The sequence below is a fragment of the Lolium rigidum genome, chromosome 6, assembly GCF_022539505.1.
Source record: "Lolium rigidum isolate FL_2022 chromosome 6, APGP_CSIRO_Lrig_0.1, whole genome shotgun sequence".
Taxonomy (NCBI): domain Eukaryota; kingdom Viridiplantae; phylum Streptophyta; class Magnoliopsida; order Poales; family Poaceae; genus Lolium; species Lolium rigidum.
Window position 1 is genome coordinate 170,661,792 of NC_061513.1, and position 20,512 is coordinate 170,682,303.

Sequence of the window (20,512 nt, forward strand, 5' to 3'; positions counted from 1 at the left end):
TGGCGTTACTCGTCTGTTTGAGAAGCATGCAGTGCCTGAACATGAGGGTCCCGCAACCATCTTGGCGATGTTTCATCTACACCGGCATCTTGATCTTCTTCATCATGTCCGAATTCTTCTCATCATCGTCATGTTCGGCATCTCCTTCATCATCATGTCCTGGAGACTCTTCGCCTTCTCGCCATCCCTCGCTGTTATTAGTGTTCTGCTGCCCATTTCCTCCCGCCCCATGGACGTCATCATCATCTTCATCACTTATCCACCAATTGTAGCCATCCGTGAAACCACGCATTAATTAGCATGTGCATCTGTAATTGTCTGAAATCAGGGTTGATCAAGTTCGTGAGTTTGCACTTTTAGCACGGACATCTGATGACGTTGGAACTTCAAGTGCAGAGTGTTGCATCAGCGAAGTATTTTCCCCACAAGGGCGGCTCGAGGTTTATATCAAACTCTCGGGGAACTAGCTCAAAGAGTATTCTCTTCTCTTTTCTTCAAGCAATCATGTAAGTAAATAAATGCCTTGTGTCCCCAACTCCACCGTGTGGTTGTCAAGCACACGGTTTCACGTAAGTAAATAACACAAGTAGTAATAAAACAAGTAGTAACTAAACTAGATAAAGTAACTTAGAAAAACTGTAAAGAGATCGATTGTTTTTAGTGTTTTGGATGCAAATAAGAAAGGTAAATATTTTTGTATTTTCGGAATAAAATAATGCAGCAAATAGAAAACAATGTAAAAGCAATATAAAAGTGTTTCTTATGATAAAAAGTGGACCGGGGTTCATAGGTTCACTTGACTATTCTCTCGTAAAGTTGTGGTGGACAAAAAACAATTCATCATGAGATATGAGGTACAAATAATATTATATGTAAGATCATAATTAATATAGGCATCACGTCCTAACATAGAGATGATGCAACACACCTCTCTTATACTTCACAAGAATGAAACTTCATCAATCTTGTATTAGGAATTAACAGAGCATAACAATAAGTACTTTGACATGAAGTTTGAATATCAAATATGCTACCTTGAGCAAACAAGACCATCATTGATATCACATGATGAACATAGCACATGTATTCACTTTATCCCTAGTGAGGTAGCAAAAAAAGGCAAAGCTATAATAGACCTTCAACGTATTGTCACTATTCAATCACTAAAACCCTGGTACTTTATCTAACACACACATCACCCCACACACACTCTTGCATAGATGTTGTATCAGAACATGAACTTAAGAACAGGGTACCTAATATGCATCTATAAATACATCTCACAATATAATAAGATCAGTTCTCATAAAATAATATCATAGAACAAGGATCTACCACATAGGTATTACAAATATGGCCATAATCATGATAGGTAGCTCATATGGCACTAAGTACTATGAAGAATATGAGAGAAATAGATCAAGCTACTGCCACAAACCCGTAGTCCAGAGGTGGACTACTCCCTCTTGGTCATGGTGATGATGATGAAGACGTTGGACAAGGTGGAGATCCCTCCGGCGGTGATCTCAGCGGAATTTCCCCCTCCAATCTTCTCTGCAGCAGCCTCCGTTTTGGTGTTTCTGTTTTTCTGCGGCGCTCTCCTTCTGAGAACTTTTTGGGGCCATATATATAGTGGATTTTAGGGCAAAATACGTCGGTTCGCGAAAGAATTAGGGCAATCGGATGATCGAGGGCTGAACGGAGGTGGGTGGCGCGACCAGCCTTCTAGGCTGCATCACCTAGTCTCGTTTGGCCCTCGAGCCTCTCCAGGTGTGCTTCCAGGATCCATGATGTTCTTCCCGATAAAAAAAGATGCTCCAAAAATTCTAGGTCAATTTGACTCCGTATAGGTGTCTGAAAGTAAAAAAAAAATACGAGAAACAGGTTTTCCTGTTCTGCAGGGTTATAAACCAAATAAAGGGTATCATTGGTAATCCCCATAAATCAATGCAAAATATGGTATTATCATCATATATGTTGCAAGTATGTGAGAATTAAATATGATAAAGGGCAAAGTTTATGTATGCATTTTACATGCATCAACATCTTATCTCTGTCCGGTTATTTTGAATCATGTCATGTGTCACGGATTTAAGAAATCTAGTCGCGGATTTAATAAATCTAGCCACGATGGATGTGCTCATTATGTGGATCATGGTCGCCTACGTGGTATAAAGCAAAAGAGAATATCTTAGAATCACACCATGTAGAGCCAGAAATTTCTCGAAACGAAAATAAATCAACATTTTGACAAACACGCCGGTGCAACCTTCACATACAAACATGCACATACACGCCGATGCAACTTTCACATATAAACATGCATATATAGTTATATACACACCTGTGTAACCTCACGTACGTACAAAACATGCATACACAGGCGCCGGCGTAACCGTAACCACCTCACATACGAACATACATAGTCACCTATTATAGATAAGTAACCGACACAACAGACCGAGAGAGAGCTAGCTAGTGTGGAGGAGAAAGTAAGTAGGATTTCAATTATCTTTGAGTTGGGAGAGCTTTCCCTTACATATCACTCAACCAAATAAGGTAAAACAAGGAAAATTGTGTGAAACAATGAATGAAGGAAATAAAGAGGAGGAAAACGATTACATCTAGTTTTGGTGGGAGAGGGGAAAGTGGGGGGCAAATGAGAGGTGGTGGAAGACATCATGTGGCTGAAATCTTGTCCCAAGTTAGTTGTTAGCTGGCTTCGTTCGGCCTGACAGGCCCAGACGGCCAGTGAACAATAGCAGGTTCTAGAGCAAGACACGTACTCTGTCTGTCTTTTTATTGGAACCAAACGTGTCAACTATCGTTACAGTTGAAGTAAATACACCACGGTGCAAAACATCACCATTTCACTTCATACTGTCACCAGAAACACGCGAACAAGATCAAGATCTGGACAAATGCAACACCAATTCCTAATGTCACACGATCGTACAGAATGAGGTGTTCGTCGATCTATGTACACCTATCTACGCAGAAACTACAACGAAGAACAAAAATGCTCTCGTCAGTTGGAAACCTATGTGCCATCTACTTTATTCCCCTGATCCGTTGCATGCAGGAGCGTTCGACATCCCCGATGACCTCCCTGACTCTGCAATTCAGTCAGTGCCTTCACATCGTCGATCCATGTGGTTTCTGGACCCAGTCGTAGCTATGAACACCTGGATGCATGGACTTCAATGAAGATCAGTGTACCCAAGTGCTTAGCAGCCAGAGAAAGCCGTCCGGGTGAAGCACGCCGAGCTGCTGAATCCCTGGGGCAGCACGCTCGAGGATGATCGACGCTGCTGCTGCCCACCGCTCGGCCGCGTCGTCGGACCGGTGCTGGCGAAGAAGCTGCTTGGTGGTGGTGGCTGGGGCGAGGAGAAATCCTGCATCATCCCGTTGAGCATGGACTGGAGTTCGCCCAGGGAATACACGGGCTCCTGCAACGAGTGAAGCGACGGTTTGTTACAGATCGGATGGAGTCGCACACTAGTTTCCGGCATGCACAATCAGTTAAGTTCTACCCGGATCTAGTAAATTCTAGAGACGAGGATGGGTGGCGGTGGCATGCAACACAATGTGCTCACCAAAAATATCATGGTTATCCTAGATTCTCAACGATTGCCATGATTCTTCTAGATTCTTAACGATTTTTTCTAGTGACACCATATCCACGCAACTTCATCTTCTTCCTAAAAGAAGAGAGCACTATTTCCCCTGTTCTATACTACAGGTCGAACATACCAAAATGAGAGTCCGTTGAAATTATTCAGTAAATAAATTACCTCTCGACCAACTGTGGCCATGAGCGAGAGCATCTCCTGAAGGAAATCGTGGAAACCCTGGCATCACAACAACGCAAACTTCTTGTTAGATGGACGCCCGCGATCGATAGAACGCACGACACGAGCAAGGACTTGGGAGTAGGGAGATTGATTACCTCGACCTCCTCTTGGTCGTCGTCGAGGGGATCGTACATCCCGGCGTCGTAGAGCGCCCTCCTCTTCTCGTCCGACAACACTGCAAGAATCAAGCAATTCAAACGTTAAGAACAGGCGCCCACTGCTCTGCTCACCCACGAAGCATATATAGAAGAGAGAATTGGGCGGAGTGCAACGTACCCTTGTACGCCTCGTGTATCTGCTGGAACCTGGCCTTGGCCTCCTCCGCGCGCGCCGGATCCGCACGGCCATTGGCGATCTTGTCCGGGTGCCACCTCTGCGACATGACACAAACAAGCAGAGATCGAATTTGGCAAACGTCAATCTCTGTTTCGATCTCCCGCGCAAATTGAGCTATCCAAAGGACTTGACCGAGACCAGCTAACGTAATCTAGTGCGTGCTACTCACCATGGCGAGGCGGTGGTACGCTGCGCGTATCTCGGCGGCGGAAGCGCGGGGGTGGACGCCGAGCACGGCGTAGTAGGAGGACCGGTACTGCGGCTGCGACTGCATCCTCGATCCTCTCCCTGTTTCGATCAATGCGGTATCCAAGAAACTGCACGCGATCGCCGATCTCAAAGCCGGGGTGTTCTTGCTACTGGTGCTTCGATGGCGACGTGATGAAAACGGGAGGCGTCGCAGAGGAGGGAGGTGGCGTATATAAAGGGCGTGTCGCGCGGAGGTGGGAGGAGGAAAGGAGGAGAGGATAGGAGAAGCGTTGCGAAGGGGAAGAGGAGTTGAAGCCGGTTTGGGCTTGGGCGCTGGGCGCGCGGGAAAAGGGAAAAAATATCTCGCATCGTGAACGTTCTGGAGCCGCCGACCGCCGCCACCTCATGCTTCCTCGCCTGCGGGCCGAGCCAAGATATTTTCGGCTGCGTCCGGTTTCTGTGGCTGCCGGACACGGTTGCCCCACCTGCCGGCCTTTGTTCAGCGTGGTTTTGATCCCGTGGGGCCAGCGTGCGTGGGTATCTTGGCCTTCGAGAAAGTTTCGTGCTCTCATATGAACACGAGATTTTTCAATTCAGTGACAGGACATCCGATTGAGAGCGGCGATTTTAAAGGAGCCTAGCTGTCACATCTACCATCCACTCTCTGCTTTGAGATTGGTGAGGTTTTTGATATTTATTTAATATAAAACTAATAATTGAAACACAAGTGAAACTTTTTTGAAATTAAAGTGATACATGAAAAATATTGTGAAACAGTCCGATAAAAAGTGAAACTGATGACATCATTGCAGACGTCACTACGGTTTGTTTCACAAAAATATTAGTGTTTCAGTTATGTTTCAATTATGTTTCAAATTTGTTTCACAATTTTATGGAAAAATTGGTCAGCACATGGCTGACGTCATTGCTGACATCACTCCGGTAGGCACCGGCGCTTGTAAAAAGGCGAGTTTAAAGGAGCATGTAGGTGTAGGTGTAGGTGTCACATCTACCATTCACTCTCTGCTTTGAGATTGGTGAGGCTTTTGACATTTGTCTAATATAAAACTAATAATTGGAACACAAGTGAAACTTTTTTGAAACTAAAGTGATACATGAAAAATATCGTGAAACAGTCTGACAAAAAATGAAACTGATGACATCATTGCTGACATCACTACGGTTTGTTTCACAAAAATATTAGTGTTTCAGTTATGTTTCAATTATGTTTCAAATTTGTTTCACAATTTTGTGAAAATATTGGTCAGCACATGGCTGACGTCACTCCGGTAGGTACAGTCGCCTGTAAAAACAAGTTTTCGATCCGATTTTGCCATCACCATCGAGTTACACCTCGTCGAGAATAGGATTACATATAAAGCTTTTTTTCTAAATTCAATCGACTCATTAATAATCATCAACCACGGTACGATGAATCCTAAAAATAATAGTAAAAATTACATAGGTCTCAGCACCATCTAGTCACAACTAGAAACACTAGCGCGAGCTGAAGGCGCGTCGTCGTCCTCGCCCTCCATCATCGGGAATGGGTAAAGCTTGTCTTAGTAAACACCTTGTTAGTACACAGATGGGAAGTCATCATGATAAGGCCCCAAATAACCAATGCACTAGAACAACAACCACCGCAAATGATGACATTCGTAGATAAGAAGAGACTAAGCTAAAACCACACAAATGAATACGTAAATCGACCGAAACCTAGGAAATCCATAAAACACATGATTTTACGCGCCCTCCGCTAACGCTTGACGTACCACCAGAGCGAGGATAGAGCTGAGAGAACATTATTCCAAATTCAGCGAGTCGCCACCACCTCACCATCCGAAGAAAACACCGAAAAAGAACCTAAAAAAGAACGAAAGAACCCCTACCAGTGAGGGCCATGGTCCGCCACACCTCCAAGGCCGTAAGACCAGAGGAGGCGGAGCGGACCAGCGGTTGGAAAAAGCGCTAGGCGTAAGCTATGCGGTTGGCATTCACCTAGTGGCTAGGTGATGCTTAAGCGCCTAGGCGCAGCCTTGGCCGGTATAATTTATACCATCAAGTGTGCAGATGGGTTATTATACGTGAATACCATTAATTTTAGAGCATGTAAATGTGTAAATTTCTAATAACTATCTTTAAAATAATTCCCATCTAGCTCGTTGGTAAAGTATGACATGATTTCTCATCGTGGGAGATAATTTCTTGGTTGCACTTCCTACGCTTCCCTTATGCTCTAGGTGAGATGTTTGTGCATCGCCTAGTGCCTAAGTGTCGCCTTATCCAACAGTGGGCGCATTGCCGGCGAGGAAGATGAAACCCTAGATGGTTTCTACGGTCACCTCATATCGCCTCTCTTCTTTTTCCCCGTACGTACCGGCATGATGTCAGATCTATTGATAAAGTTTCCCACATGCAAAGCATATGAACGACACCGGAATGCCACTGGTGTTTTTTACCAAGTATGCCATCAGTGTTAAGTTCTTAAATATTGACTAGTCATAGATTATTGACTCTAATGCAAGTGGAAGACTGAAGAAATTTGCTCTAGAGATAATAATAAAATTATATTATTCTATGTGTTCTGATTTATAATTAAATTTGCATTTCATGCTACAATTGTATTAGCTCTGAATAAGCGCGTGCAACCAGCAACTCGTCGGCCGGATGCAACGGTTGGGCGAAGAAGGCGAGGCACTTACCGGAAAAAGGAATATCGAACTTCTCCATCCTTCGCTACTTTTGGCTGGAGCTAGACCGTGGCATAGCGTCGCAGCTTTGGCCGTGCCATATTTAGCAAACAGAGACGTGCTATATTTGGATACTGGGAGGAACGTGCAAAGTTTGGGTTTGCGTCGGCCGGCCGGTTGGTGGTAAATTATGCTCGAATACAGACTACACGTGTTCTCCGTGGTACCTCTCCTTGTCAAGGGAACTTGTGTCGGGTCAACACGTACGATGCCACATTCTTCATCTTTTTAGCTCACTTATTTCTTGCGTTGAGCACGAGATCGATGGAGACGGCAGACAGCGAACGAATCACTTTTCACGAAACGTCTGGGTTCTTCTTAGTTTACCATGGCTGAATGGCTGCGAAGCCGTACACGTAGGGGCGAGGAGGAAAAATATCACGAGGCAGCACAAAAGATCTCCTACCACGTCTATCGACCCATGGGGTGTTGCACAAAATATCCCGCGGCATCGGTCATTTTTACGAAAGAATCCTCGCTACCCATTTTTTGGTTAGCTTGATAATGATGGCTAGCTATACAAAACCAGTAGGGCTCGACTCGGCAGGAGCCCTCCGTTCACAATTAGATCCGCATTTTAGGTTTAATAAAATTTAAGTTTTGTTAAAGTTAACTAAATATTAAAAATAGAATATCAGTATTTAAACTGTAAAATCTGTAGTACTCCATATTTTCATATTATATCCATTTTGTATTATAGTTGTTCATTTTTTCTATAGTTTTGGTTAAACTTGAATAAAATTGACTTTGATTAAAGCTAGTCAATCGTGTATTCAACAGCGTTTCCCTCCGTCCTTAATACTCGTCACAGATAATTTAGATAAATTTTAGCATATATTTTTACCAAAATTTGCGATAAATATCTAGATGCTAAGGGAGTATGCCTTTTCACCTTCTGTACACAAAACGAAGAAAAAACCCTTCGACCTCCTTCTCCGGACATCATCTTCGCGCACCCGTTTTGTTGCGTCGTGTCAGGGTATCTCCAACGGGGCGGCGCATTTTGAACGTCTAAATTGTCCGTGAGCGTTCGTTTCCATCGTCCCGCGGACGCGAAAATGATCATTTTTGTTTGCGCGTCCGTTTGCGTCCGAGGATGGCTCCAGCGGGGCGACGCATTTTTTTCTACTTGTTTTTTTCTCTTCTCCATTTAAACATAGTTCCAAACATTACATATTGGACATGATTTTACACAAACTAATACATAATTTAGAACATGGTATACACAAACTAATACATAGTTTGAACCATGGTTGATACAAATTAAAACATTGGAAAATGTGGAAAGCCATTAGTATTGGTTTCGTATATTCGCTGCCAAGAAAGAACATGCTCGGGCACACTCAATCACTTAAACTGAAAAACCAGCTGGCAATGATGATCCTGTTGTTTCCACCAAGGAAGAACATACAAAAACTGCCACTACTGACTTCGATTGGCTCGTAGCCATATTCACTGCAAAGAAAGAACACTCTAACAGTTTTAACTGTCGGTGTCCGAGCCAGTCTCGCCGGTGTGGTAGTGCCTGCGGCAGACTGTGTTGTCGAACACCTTGACGATCATCTTGTGGTCCCCCTAGCAGCCGGGCTCGAGCGCGAGGTCGCAGGTGAACTTATTCCACCCCGTGTACAGGTACATCTTGCCCTGCCCCGTCAAACAAGACCTCAACAGGCCACCGACATAAGTTACAGCTGGCCTCCCGTAGCTGCAACTGGGCCGGCTCGACGCCATCGACGAACTCGGCGAACTTATCCGGGAACTGCTTGATGCCGAGTGGGTTGTCGTCGATGCGGAGGAGGAACTCGAAGCAGCGCTCCTCCTGCGAAGACGAGGAAGACGCAGGCGACGGTGACCGTGGGGCCGTAGCTGCTCCACCACGGCGGCCCCTGCCCCGGTCCCGGGGGCGCCCAGGCCCGCGGCCTCGATCGCCTCGACGGCCACTAGGACCCGCCATGGACTTCCTCGCGGGCCTGGCTGCGTCGTAGGAAGAGATAGACGGCGCTATGGTGGAGCTTGTGGCGGCTAGGGTTTGTGTGGAGGAGTGGATGAGGAAGAAGAGTGCGCGCCTCTTTATATAGGCCGGAGGCAGGTGACGGCCGCGGGACGCGTGGTGTCGCCATTACTGGCGACGCAGCAGCGCCAGTCGCTGGCGCGCCTGAGAAGACGCATAAGCGAGGATCGCTGCCAGGCGGGCCCGACGAAACATCCGCATAGAGGTGCATATTTGCATCAGATTTGCGTCGCCGCGGACGGCACGGTCACTTTGCATAACCCCGCAGGAGCAGGAACCGACGCATTTTTCAGCTCAACGGATACGAACGGTCGCTTAGCTGACGTTTGCATCGCGCAGTTGGAGATGCCCTCATCTACGTGCTTTTGGACGGACGACACCGAGTAACAAACGTCTATACTAAAGTCCAGACTAGACTAACTGAATAATACGAATGTGAGGTGGAGACGGTTATGGCAGGGGTGTATGCATGCCGACCATCTCCATGTGTGCAGGTTCAGCTTATCGAATCGTGTGGATGCTTCCGCTGAGAACAGCTGCGTGCCGAGAGCAGGTTCCACTCGAGTATTCCAGCAAACAAATAGTGCCATGCATATCCCAAGCCCTCCGTGCCCAAGGGTTAAATATCTTGTTTAGGCTTTGTTTGGTAGCAGTGTGTTCAGATGTTTAGCAGAGTATTTTTCCAGCCTAAAAAAGAATACACCGAAATACACGGCTAGATTGTTTGGCAGGCCTCGGGGTGCAGATGGACACGGACGTCCGTGAGTCCACGTCCGCGTAAATAGCCCAAACGGCGTCGTGGACCATGTAAAACTCCCGAAAACTCGTCGGGTTCATGTAAAACTGCGACACTCCTCTTAAGTCCCATCTCAAGCCGGCATTTCGATCCATGAATACGTCTGCTATGGGCACCAATCCGAATAGGTAGGGTATGAGCTTCGATGTTCGTCCATGGAAACAACCCATGGGCAACAGATTAGTCGTGGATCGAGCATGCGTATCAGTCTATGGCCACGGGTTGTCCGATGGATGACCAGATTAATATTACTAATTAAAACAATTAATATTACTAATTAAAATAATTGAATTATTTTGTATGGTACGTGGGCTATGATACACAAACATTATACATTATACATGTAGACAGTATACATCGTTTACACACAAAGCTCTTGTATCCAGACACCAAACATGTGCATATTAGTACTACTTGCAGTCACAAAGCCATGAACGGGAATACACCACTCTTCATCATGGCAGCCTAACAATGTGCCGATGTGTTCTAAATATTTGGTTGCGTCTTTGCGTTAAACTCTCCATTTTTTATACCCATGGGTTGCCCGATAGGGTTGGGTTGCCCGATAGGTTTGGGCATGAGTCTCGTTACTTACTCATGGATAAGGTCGTGGGTGATGAACATGGATCTAGTTTAGGTTGACCTGACCAAACCCGACCCATTGCCATCCTTAGTCCCACCTCGCGTTTTGCCCGCTGCCCGACGGGTCGCAGCTCCTGGCGGCGCAACAAGCTCGCAGCTGCGCCGCTAATGCTCACCCTCGCTGCATCACCGCGTACGCCTTCAATTCCTCCCTTGCCGACTCCACTGAAGCGAGTTCTTCCATCTAGAATTTTTGTGCTTGGTCTCCATGGCTGCCGCCAAGAAGATGAAGTGAGCTCTGGCTTCAGATGGCCTACGCTAGATTTGTGATAAGTACCTTCCGTTTGTCTTTCTCCTTTGGATCGTAGTGGTGCTAGTGGGTTGGAAGCAGCGGGGTAGCACACACGCAAGTGCAGCAAGATACAATTGGTTGGAGCATGGGGACGATGGTGTATGTCTCTGAATATGAACAAAGGAGTAAATGCATGCCCTATGTTGAAAAGATTATAGATAAGCCACCACTATTTTAGTTGATCTCGAATTTGTTTTTACAACCGTTCTCCAAAAGCTTGATCTCGTATTTTGGTTCAAATCACAATTTCTTGTCGACTGAATCGAATTTGTACGCTGTGTGTGTTAACTCTAAGTATGGGTTACAATGGAAGTGCAAACTCATGAAAATGAATAAGCGCCTGCTGCTTGATTGTTTATGATAATCCTTAGAATCATTGCGGTGGCAATTGAGCATTTGGCTGTACAATTATATCAAGGGATGGAGCCAGGAAAAAAATGGAGGGGGCCAAATGAACGTCGGTTTAGTTGGAGGGGGCCTTGTGCGGAAATTCTAGCTAATTTAAGGACCAATCTATATAAACTATAGCCCCCCCCCCCCTCCCCCCTAGCTCCGTCCCTGTTTATATCCCTGCCTTCCAAATGGACAAATTAATGAACTGTATTGGTGAGAAAGGGAATGATGGTGTAACATAGTGTTTTGGTGAGAAGTGTATTTTCACCCAATCATCTTGAGAAGATACACTTAAATACTCACAGATACACCTGCCAAAGAAGGCCTTACGATATCGTTAGAAACACTGTCTACAACAAGCGCTACTTATTTTCCCTTTAACAAATCTAATCTAATCGTACTGATTTGCTATTGTAAATGCTTATGTTTCGTCTAAATTTGGTCATAGATAGTCACTTTCGACTTTTCAGAAAACTAATGCACATTATAAGAGCAGCATATGAAGTATGCTACTAGTAAATGTGCATGTGCATCACACGTGTGATATTAAGGTTTCATTTAGTACTTATGCAAAATTCAAATAAAATTGAATTAACCATGTAGTATCCTAACATACACAATACAAGATTGTTGACAATTTCACGACTATGTTTATTCAAATTATCGGGACACAAAATTGGTATTTGTAAACCAGAATTAACCAACAATTTTCTGACAATGTTTCATTTTGCATCTTCGCAAATAAAAACATATTAATATGTATACCTACAGATATTCGTCATAAACAAATATATCTGATTATCTTAACAAATAACAAATAATGAAATTAACGTTTCAAGATAATAAGTTGCACTTTGAAATTGAACTGATGACAATAATCAAGAAAACACAGCGTATCTTCACCTGATTCGTTTTCCTGATGACTACTCCTCGGGTGCCTCCTCAGAATCTGAAAGAGGTAGCCGGGTACCCAATCCAATATCATGTCCGGAACGACGCAAACCCGGCCCAAATCTGGGCTAGGTTTGCGTGGCCGCGGATGGCACGCGCCGTCCGCTCGCGTCCGCCCGCTGGTCGCCTCGTCTCCCTTGGGCCCACCTGTCGGTGACCGGGGAGACTATTAAATGGGGACCTGGAGGGATCCGGCCCTCCACTCCGGTCCCCACTCCACTCCCGAGCAAAAACCGCCGCCATGGCCCCGAGCGACGGTTCGCTCCCCGGAGCGAACGACGACGAGGCCGGCAGCTAGTCGGCGTCGGCCGCCGGCGGCCGCGGGCCGGAGGGAACCGCGGCGGCCTCCACATCGGAGAGGCCGCCCGCGGCGGTGCGGCATTGCCGCAACCGCCACCTCTCCTCATCGAGCCCAAGCCGGAGTCCTCGGAGGAGGACCCGGACCTCCGCGCCGCCCTGATCATCTCGGCGGCGGAGGAGGAGGCGAAATGGCCGCAGCTCCATGCGGCCATTCGCACCTCCGAAATGGAGGAGGCGGCGCGGCGGGAGGTGGAGGAGGCGGAGGGCTGGGAGCTCTACGCCCAGGCCCTCCAGGCGCGACGGGAGGAGGAGGAGGCGGCGGCGCGGCGGGAGGAGGCCAGGCGCCGCGCCGACGAGGATCGCCGCCAGGAGCAGCGGCGGCGGAGAGGACGAGGCGGCGGCGCCGAGAGGCCGGCGCCGCGCCCGGCAGGACGGCGACGCAGCGCCTCGGGGAGGAGGCGCGCTCCGTGCGCCGGCACAGCGCCGGGTGGCTCCGGACCCCCACTCGCCGTGGGAGGAGGCCCTGTGGTCTCCGTGGCCGGAGTCCCCGCGCAGCTCCAGCCACGACAGCGCGTCGCCGCCGCGGGGTGGACGACGACGACGTCGCGCCGACGACGCCCACGGGGGCTAGGCGGCGACCGGCGGCCACCGCGCCGCCGACCAAACCCTAATAGAGGGTTTTTAGTATAGGTTTAAATTTAAAAGCCCATATAGGGGCTTCTTTTGTTAGTTATTTGCCCAAAATAGGGCTATGTATAAATTTGCCGAAAATAGGGCATATGTTTTAATCAAATTTCGTTTAAATTTGCATTTTTCCTTTTATTTTCGTGTTTCCGGATTATGCGATGCGTCCGCGCGTTGGGCGCAGCGCGCGACCCAAATGGATACGCGGACGCGGGCCGCTGTCCGCGTGTCCGGCCGACGACCCAAACGGCCCAAAACGGACGGCCCAGCGTGTCCGTTTGGGTCGCGCGGTTGGAGATGCCCTAAGCCCCCAGCCTGGCGGAAGCACTCATTGGCATCGTATCAGCTTGCACCATGTTCCGTAGCATAGCCTTTGACAGTGGAAAAACTCAAAGTAGCCCATGTTCCGCTTGATCCACTAGTGGAAAACGGGACTATAGGCCCGGTCCATTTGGACCTTCAGTCCCGGTTTCCAAACCGGGACCAATTAGGCGGGACTAAATGGTCCCCCCTTTAGTCCCGGTTCAAAGTTGCACCGGGCCTAAAGGCGATAACACGTGGTGCGGCTAGGGAGCTCGCGGTGGATGGCCTTTGGTCCCGGTTCGTGGTACGAACCGGGCCTGTGGTTCTCTGCCGCGGCAGAGAATTGCTATTTCTCTGCCGCGGCACAGGTTTAGGCTGTAGCAGCGTTTCTCTGCCGCGACAGAGAAACAGGGCGTTTCTCTGCCACGGCAGAGTTTCAGCAATGCATATATATCATTCAAGAAACCACAAAATATCGTCGTGAATATGTATAGACATCGTCAACAGTACACGTAATGCATGCATATTTACAATATAGAGTCGGATCTCTTTACTAAATCTATTAGCTTCTACGAAGTTGCTCAACATATAGCTACGACCTTCGCATAGTGCTCTCCACCTGGGGTAATGACCTCGGTAAGAAAAGAATCCCGCGATTTCCTCTTGAATTTCTCGTATTTGATCCTCCGTTATGAGAGTGTCCCGCAGGCGTATCATATATATTTAAAAGGAGATCAATATATATATATATATATATATATATATATATATATATATATATATATATATATATGAATGGAACTCAATACAATAGATGGTACTAATTAAGATTAATTGTGAAATTTTTTTATCGTACACGAGTGTGGTGTATACGGGCATCCCCACCCTTGGGACAGGACATGTCATGAATGAAGGTGCAGACGTAGTATCCACATAAGTTATTCTCGGGTTCCTGCCTCATACACTTTACGAAAAAATAGTTCGATCAAACTAATAATCAAGCATCGTATTGAAAGTAAATATCATATATAGAGTTTCACGGACATAGCTATATATATATATATAGTACTACTTACAGGGTAATCTTGAAATATAAGCTCCGATTTCCATTTACCCGGAACAGTATTGATGAACCGTTTCCAAGCCCTGCCCGGCAAAAAATAATGAGTAAATGAGTTATTGATTAGTTGATGATATCGTCGAATTAGAACAGATGAAGATGCCAATACAAAATTGATATTGAAATTACCTCTGGAGGATGGCAGCCATGTCCGCTCATTCCGCATGTTCTTTACGTTTCGAGTCCATGACATTTACGACTCCTTTGTGAAGATCAATGATTAGGAGAATAAAGTGGAATCTGCACAAGCATAGCTCAATGATTACGAGAATAAAGTGGAAGCTCGCACAAGCATAATGTATGTTATATATAACACTCACTTGAAGTTGTAGGGAAAGAATATATCCTCTTTGTTTGCTTGCTTCACTAAAAACATTACCATGTTGTCCTCTGTGTCCTTGGGGTAGTCTCGAACCGTAACTTCATGAACTGTGTCTGGGTCAATGAACCCCAGCTCGAGGAGCTTGCCTCTTTTGCATTCGAGCTTCTTCATTCTGCATAATTAAATGTATAGCATACACAAAGAATATAGTGAGGATAATTGTTGGTGCAAATGAATGAGCTGAGCTATAGACTTAATTACATAAATAAATCACTTACAGGCAGTAGCAACTGATGACAGCTTTGTCGAGGGCGTCTTGATTGAATAACTGAAACAGCTTCTTCTAACTCAAGGTTTATCTCCTCGTCCCCCCGGAAGTAATGCTCATATCTAAGATACACCGTGAGGTAGCGATCACCTCTTCGACAGGCTTTCAGGTACCATTCATGCAACCTTCGCATCTGAGTCCCTAGACGCGCAAGCTTGCCAGGTTTGACGAGATCATATCCGTATCTATACTTGTTTACGACTTGAGACGTTGGATAGTAATCTTCGTACTCAACTGATGCTTCCTGAGCTCTAGCCTCCCGTTCGATCATCGATGCCGTCTCTAGATCATCATAGGGCTGCACGACGAAGTGGGGTATGGCCTGAATGTCCTGCTGTCCAAGCTGGGCGACTTTTTTTTTGCTTTGCTCGCTCTAGAGGACTGTCCAAGAGAGCGGTCATAATCAGCTCTCAGCTCAGGTCTCTTCATTCTCGTCTCGGCAAAGTGCTTCACTGTATGCGGTGGAATAAACATCTTCTTCGGCGCAAGAAACGCCTTTTGCTCTTCAGTCTGCTCATGTGGTAACAACTCTGGAGTCTGTGCCCTCATTGGAGTTGATGATCTCTTCGGAGTTGTAGGAGGTGCTGCGGTTAGCTTCCTCTTTTGCTTAGGTTGAGGCGGCGGAGTCTCCTGACGAGGAGGAGGAGGCGGCGGAGTATTTTCACGCGGAGAAGACTACTCATGCACAGGGGAATCATCATCGCGCATAGGAGAATCATCACGCGGAGGAGAATCATCACGCGGAGGAGACTGCGCAGGTGGCGGAGGAGGCGGACGAGGTGGCCCGCTTGTTGGCTTCTCACCGGAAACACAATGTTCTCCTTCCGCCATTGCACGGTGGTTCTACGGGCTTCTCCCAGTTCTTTGATTTCCCCATCTTCACCTGCAGGGTGCTCAAGCACCAACCCCTCATAATCTCTCAACACTTCATCCACCATCACAACAGCAAAGTCGTCTTGGACCGGACGGCAATTGTAAGACCTTGTAGGTAAGAGGATGCCGACCGCCGCCTTGAAGGATAGGTTGAAAACTTTAACATGCAGCTCACAAGGACGGCTCTCAGTGAGATCATCCACGGGGGGGGGGGGAGCGAGGAGGCTCGACCACCCGGTCATCATCATCATTATCCACCTGCTCAGTGGAAGCCACGCTGCTTTTCCGGTGTTGTTGAGATTGCAGCGGGACGATAGCATTGAGCAATGCAGGATCTACAGCCTGCCCCTGAGCCATCTGGGATGTAAGTACTTGGGTTACCATGGTTAATTGGGCTTTCATGGTGCTAAAACCCTCCTCTAAGGACGCTATGCGGTCTGTTTCCCTTGCCTTTCTCCTCTCATGGCTTTTATCAGGAAATCTCTTCCTTTCCGCAGGAAAGCCATACTTCCACGGAACGGAGCCTTCCGTGCCTCTTGTTCGTCCGCCGTGTTCTTTGTTCCCAAGGGCGCGTGTCAGCTCATCGTTCTCTCTTTCGGGCTGGAACCTCCCCTCCTCCACGTCATTATGTGCTTGTTCCAGGGCTTCGATGGGAAACTTCAGATGAGCTTTCTTATAGATGCACTTCCCTATTTCTGGATGCAACGTTCCCCCAATCCCGTAGAACCACTCCTTACACCGTTCGATCCAACCGTGTGTCCCTAATCTGATCCCTTTCCTGGTCAGTTCCGCCTCAGCTGCCTGCCACTTAGGACGGTTAGCCCTGTATCCACCTGGACCCAGAATTTGGTGATATAGCTTCAACGCAGCATTTGCCTTATTTGTTTCCGACCTTTTCTTAAATTCTTCTGACTCCTTGTTGTACTTCACGAATTCGTCCCAGTGATTTTTTACCTTCTCATTGTCCGGAGTCTTGGCTTTCTTGATAAAGCCGCGCAATCTTTTCTTGTGGTTCTTGAATAGTTCGGCCATCTTCTTCTTGGGAAAGTCGCGGAGGGCCTGCTCCATCTTGGCCTTTTCAGCGGCATCCCCCTCTAGTACTATGTTGAAATGTGACATGAGCTTGGTCAGAATGCTCGTCTTTGGCTACATCATCGATATAAAGACCTTGAGCTTCTTCCTCTGCGAGACAGCACTAGTCCCTTCGGCTTGTTCCATTCTCGAACGGTGATCGGGACGTGGTCCCTAACAAGCACTCCGCATTGAGCTATAAATGACTTTGCACTTTTCTCTGGAGCAATCGGTTTACCATCCTCTGCGATATGGGTGATGTCGGGCCTAACACCGTCGTCCAACTTTTGGCCGGGCCTCGCTTTTCGACTTTACGGGAAGAAGTGCTCGATCCGGAGGGCTAAAAAAGAAATAATTCATAGTCAGTACAATTTAATTAGTTAATGCATCTAGTCGATCAACAGCGGCTTAATTAATTTATATACCTGGGTGATAACTACGGTTCTGGGGCCATTAGGATCTTCTTCCTCAATATTCTCCGCTCCCACACCGGAGTCATCCAAAAAAGTTGCGGTGACATCGTCACCGCCATCATCTGGAATAACTTCGTCGTTGCGATCATCCAGAGTACCGTTGGCTATGAGGTCAGCCATGAAATTTTCTTGAGTTTCATCTCTCTGTCCCACCATGCTTCCTACAACAAGTTGCAGGCTATATATAGGAACCATCATATGATCAAATTAAGGATAATGCAGAAAACTGAAAATGGAGTTACATATGTAGTTCTTAACTAAGGATCGATAATATAGTGCTGAAAGCAGATAGTGCAGTTACATGCATACATAGATCGGGTTCATGTTTATTTAACCCTAATACATCAATCACTACTACAACCTCTCAACCGCGCCGACCGGGTCCTATAACGCGCCGACCGGGTCCTGAGCCGCGCCGGGTAAACCCCCAAAGCCACGGAACAGTCACAGGAGCATAGCTAGCATGAGATCCCTGCATAACGCTCCATCCGGTCCTATACATGTTGTCTAACACATACATGTAACGGCGAACGTGCTCGTCCTCCGCCGCAATGCGCTGAGCTACCTCCTCTGGCGGGACCGGCTCCCTCTGAAACGACCGTGGCCCATAAGACCTCCACCAAAGAATATCCGGGTCGACGACGGGACCCGGATTCTGCACCAAGGTGCGCGACCCGGAAGCTAAGACCTCCCAGTGCCACCCCGGCGGAGCCCAGTCCCGGACCTCCCCCAGCTGCTGCATCTCCTCTAGAAGAGTTAGACCACGGCGCGGCGGCTGTCGCGGCATCGTAGCTACGAAAATAAATCATATATATATGTACCAACATTAACATAAATTAAAAAAATAACTTCATTAATTTTATGTTAGTCGGCGCCGGCACTACCGTTTGGGGGGCGCCGGCACTACATACTCTATTTTGGGGGCGCCGGAAGGGTCGTCGGCACTACCGTATTTTGGGGGCGCCATCGCGAGCGTAGTGGTTACCGGCGCGGCGGCTGATAACCCACAAGTATAGGGGGTCGCGTGTAGCCTTTTCGATAAGTAAGAGTGTCGAACCCAACGAGGAGCTAAAGGTAGGATAAACATTCTCTCAAGTTCTATCAACCACTGATACAACTTTACGCACACTAAGCGTTTGCAATATCTAGGAAATAAAACTAGAGCGATAACGGGTATGAGAGGTGACTTTGCAGAACAATAAAATACACGGAATAAATGTTAGTGATGCAGCAATAAAACAAACTAAACTAACAGTACCATGAGTGTGGAAAGGCGGTGGTAATAGTGGTGGCTTTGTCCAAGATCAATTAGTGAAGATCTTGGGTTCAATGTCTTCGATGCAGCTTTCTATGTAGGAGAGGCTAAATGTACATGCTCTTCCTCCGGGATTACAAGTACTATATGATTGGCTTGCTAGAAAACATCCGTAAATACCAGCAAGCATTAAGGCTTCCCCAACCATAGCCTTAAGTAAATGGTCCTCTTACTCCCATACATGCAACTATCTGGTTCGCGTCCTTAGGTTTCTGTCACTCCGGCAGAACTTCCCCCTTCTAGTATACAAGTATTACCAACCCTATGGTGCTTGATCCATGCGCGCACAGATATAATGGGCACCAAGGACGGTAACATATCAACATACAACTCTAATGAACCAAAGAGAAACAACCAATCAATCAAAGAACAAATAAACTATGGCAACATGACATAGATCATATGATTATAACTTATAGCATCAAACACCATGGTTATATAGGGCGGTACAGAGGTTTGTGAGAGGATGGACCACTGAATACAATGAGGAGTTGGTGATGGAGATGGCGGTGAAGACGTTGGAGGGCTCAGCGAGGAGCGCCGGGAGGCGGAGGCGTGGGCGGCGGCGGCGGCGCGGGGACTCCTTCCCCGCCGCCGGCATCATGGGGGAGCGCCGCCCCTTAGCCTTCTTCTTCCTTGAGTTGGTGCTGGTGTAGATGAGTGTTTCCCCCTCCTTGGCTGCTGTCAAGGAGGAGGATTTTCGTGACAATGTTTGGGGGTCTCCAAAAATAGGGTTTTCCATCAATATATAGTGTTGGAGATGCAATCTAGGCCATGGGATGGATGCCCCTTTGATCCAAGGGCTCTTGGGCATCTCTAGAATCTTCCTAGGACTCCCCTCTGTCCTTCATGAGCCTCACAACTCGTGGCTGGACCGAAATATCCAGGTATGAAAAGAGTTTGTGTTAAATACGTCACCAACTTTCGGAGTTCCGAGACTGCACGAACCTCCACAGTAATTCTGCTCTGCCGGATGCATCCTTTGTCCGTTCTGGACGGATAAGATGTCCAAATTGTTCGGCTTGAAATTCTCTACAACTTTGTAGTTTACGACTTTTCCATTGGAAGTAGTTTTGATGGAGTTTCTAAGCGATCTTTGAAAAGTGTTCAGCAGGGACAGATTCCGGGAAATTCCAGATTTCACCATAATGAGCTATTTCCTTCCATATTTGCCTATTTCCTGCACAACAAAGTTGAAAACCAAGAACTTGTGCACTTTTGCAACTATTAATAAGTTAGTCCCTTAAAACATATAGTAATTGGTATAAAACAAGCATGAAACATCAAAAATTATAGATACGTTTGCGACGTATCAACATCCCCAAGCTTAACTCCTGCTCGTCCTCAAGTAGGTAAGTGATAAAGAGAATAATTTTTAAGGTGACATGCACCTTCAAAGTTCAAAGGATGACTAGATACAAATAATTTAAGAACAATTAATAACACATTCATGATTCAATCAATAATAATTTTGGGACCATGCACATAGAACTAAGAATGACAACT

The 20,512-nt window shown here is 46.9% G+C and overlaps 1 protein-coding gene across 1 annotated transcript; it reads right to left on the bottom strand.

The window, feature by feature from the left end:
• Positions 1–2,914: 2,914 nt before the first annotated feature.
• On the bottom strand, positions 2,915–4,628 carry LOC124666829 (chaperone protein dnaJ 6-like). The gene is made up of 5 exons (XM_047204157.1): positions 4,360–4,628; positions 4,131–4,227; positions 3,950–4,029; positions 3,795–3,851; positions 2,915–3,449 (listed from the first exon to the last, which is right to left on the bottom strand). Exons 1-5 carry the CDS (start codon positions 4,462–4,464, stop codon positions 3,228–3,230), a joined length of 561 nt encoding a protein of 186 aa, XP_047060113.1. The 5' UTR covers positions 4,465–4,628; the 3' UTR covers positions 2,915–3,227.
• Positions 4,629–20,512: the final 15,884 nt, after the last annotated feature.

Coding starts and splice junctions, on each gene's coding strand:
- LOC124666829 (XM_047204157.1), bottom strand. CDS start 4,464: ATGCAGTCGCAGCCGCAGTACCGGTCCTCCTACTACGCCGTGCTCGGC. Junction 4,228..4,359: donor CGTACCACCGCCTCGCCATG/GTGAGTAGCACG, acceptor GTCATGTCGCAG/AGGTGGCACCCGGACAAGAT. Junction 3,450..3,794: donor TGGCCACAGTTGGTCGAGAG/GTAATTTATTTA, acceptor CACTCGTTGCAG/GAGCCCGTGTATTCCCTGGG.